The sequence below is a fragment of the Protobothrops mucrosquamatus genome, unplaced genomic scaffold (genome assembly GCF_001527695.2).
Source record: "Protobothrops mucrosquamatus isolate PMUCROS unplaced genomic scaffold, P.Mucros_1.0 scaffold_37, whole genome shotgun sequence".
Taxonomy (NCBI): Eukaryota; Metazoa; Chordata; class Lepidosauria; order Squamata; family Viperidae; genus Protobothrops; species Protobothrops mucrosquamatus.
This window is the reverse complement of record NW_015386113.1, coordinates 19150-20587: the sequence shown is the minus strand read 5'-3', so window position 1 is coordinate 20587 and position 1438 is coordinate 19150. Positions and strand designations below refer to the sequence as shown.

General features: G+C 42.6%; 1 protein-coding gene across 1 annotated transcript in view; it reads left to right on the top strand.

The window, feature by feature from the left end:
• The window catches only part of LOC107282624 (ankyrin repeat domain-containing protein 42), a gene marked incomplete at its 5' end in the record, with an annotated part of 21874 nt that overhangs the window by 10011 nt on the left and 10425 nt on the right, over positions 1-1438 (top strand). The window contains one exon of the mRNA XM_015810435.1: positions 472-597. Coding sequence (XP_015665921.1) covers positions 472-597 — 126 coding nt within the window. The remainder of the gene's footprint in view (positions 1-471; positions 598-1438) is intronic.

The following is a 1438-nucleotide window of genomic DNA, read 5'->3' as shown; positions in this document are numbered from 1 at the left end:
CAATGGGGTGAGCTCTTGTTCCTTGCTCCAGCTCCTGCTAACCTAGCAGTTCAAAAACAGGCAAATGCAAGTAGATAAATAGGTACCACTTCAGTGGGAAGGTAACAGTGTTCCATGTACCTTGGCCTATATAGTCATGCTGGCCACATGACCACAGAAGTGTCTTCAGACATCACTGGCTCCCTCAGCTAAGAAACGGAGATGAGCATCACCCCTAGAACTGGACACAATTGGTCAGGAGAAACCTTTACCTATCCCTCCTGCTCCTCTTGTCCTCTTCTTTTCTCTTCTGTCATCTTTACATAGTTGTCAGAAATTCTGAACACCTTCAGATGTCTAGAGATTATGGCACTCATACTGGGAAAGCTTAGATTAAAGAACATTTGGTCTCCAAGTGCTTAAACATCTTAGATGGACCATTATGGAGATGATTCAAATTTATGGACTTTTTCTTTCTCTCTCTTTGCAAAGATTTAAGCTTTCCAGGGCATGATGCTGCCTTCAGAGGGGACCTGGACACCTTAAGAATGCTACTCGAAAATAAAATCATCAATGTTAACGAACGGGATGACCGAGGATCAACCCTCCTGCACAAAGGTCAGGAGAAGCTCAAGATGGACAGTGATTCATATTTATATGTATTTATATGTAAAGGTTAGGGTTAGATCCTGAAGTTGAGACTCAAGTACTTTGGCCACCTAATGAGAAGGAAGGACTCATTGGAGAAGAGCCTGATGCTGGGAAAGATTGAGGGCAATAGAAGAAGGGGACGACAGAGAATGAGGTGGCTGGATGGAGTCATTGAAGCAGTAGGCGTGAGCTTAAATGGACTCCAGAAGATGGTAGAGGACAGGAAGGCCTGGAGGAACGTTGTCCATGGGGTCGCAATAGGTCGGACACAACTTCACAATTAACAACAACAACAAATATGTAAGGGTGTAGGTATATACATATGTTGTATGTAGCATGCTTATATGTCGGTTATGTATGTGTACACTTTTGAGAGCAGGCAACAGAATTTCATTTTTAATGTGTGCCAGTGTGCCCACAGTAAAAAAAAATGACAATAAAGGTTACCTTATCTATTTAATCTTAAGTGAATCACACTGCATTTTACGATTTTTTTTTGGTCATGGTTTGTTGACTATGCTAGTTGAGAGCTGGCTGAGAAGTTTGCAAATGGTGATCACATGACCCCAGGACAGTGCAACCATCTCAAATACATTGCCAAGCATCCAAAGTTTGATCGAGTGACCCACAAGAATGCTGCAATGTTGTGTGAGGACCGGTCACGAATAACTTTTTTTAGTGCCGCTGTAACTTGGAAGAGTCATTAAACGGATGGTCATGAGGCGAGGACTAACTGTACAATTAAATTAACTCAGTACCATTAGGCCAGGGGTAGGCAACCTTGGCTCTTTTATGACTCGTGGACTTC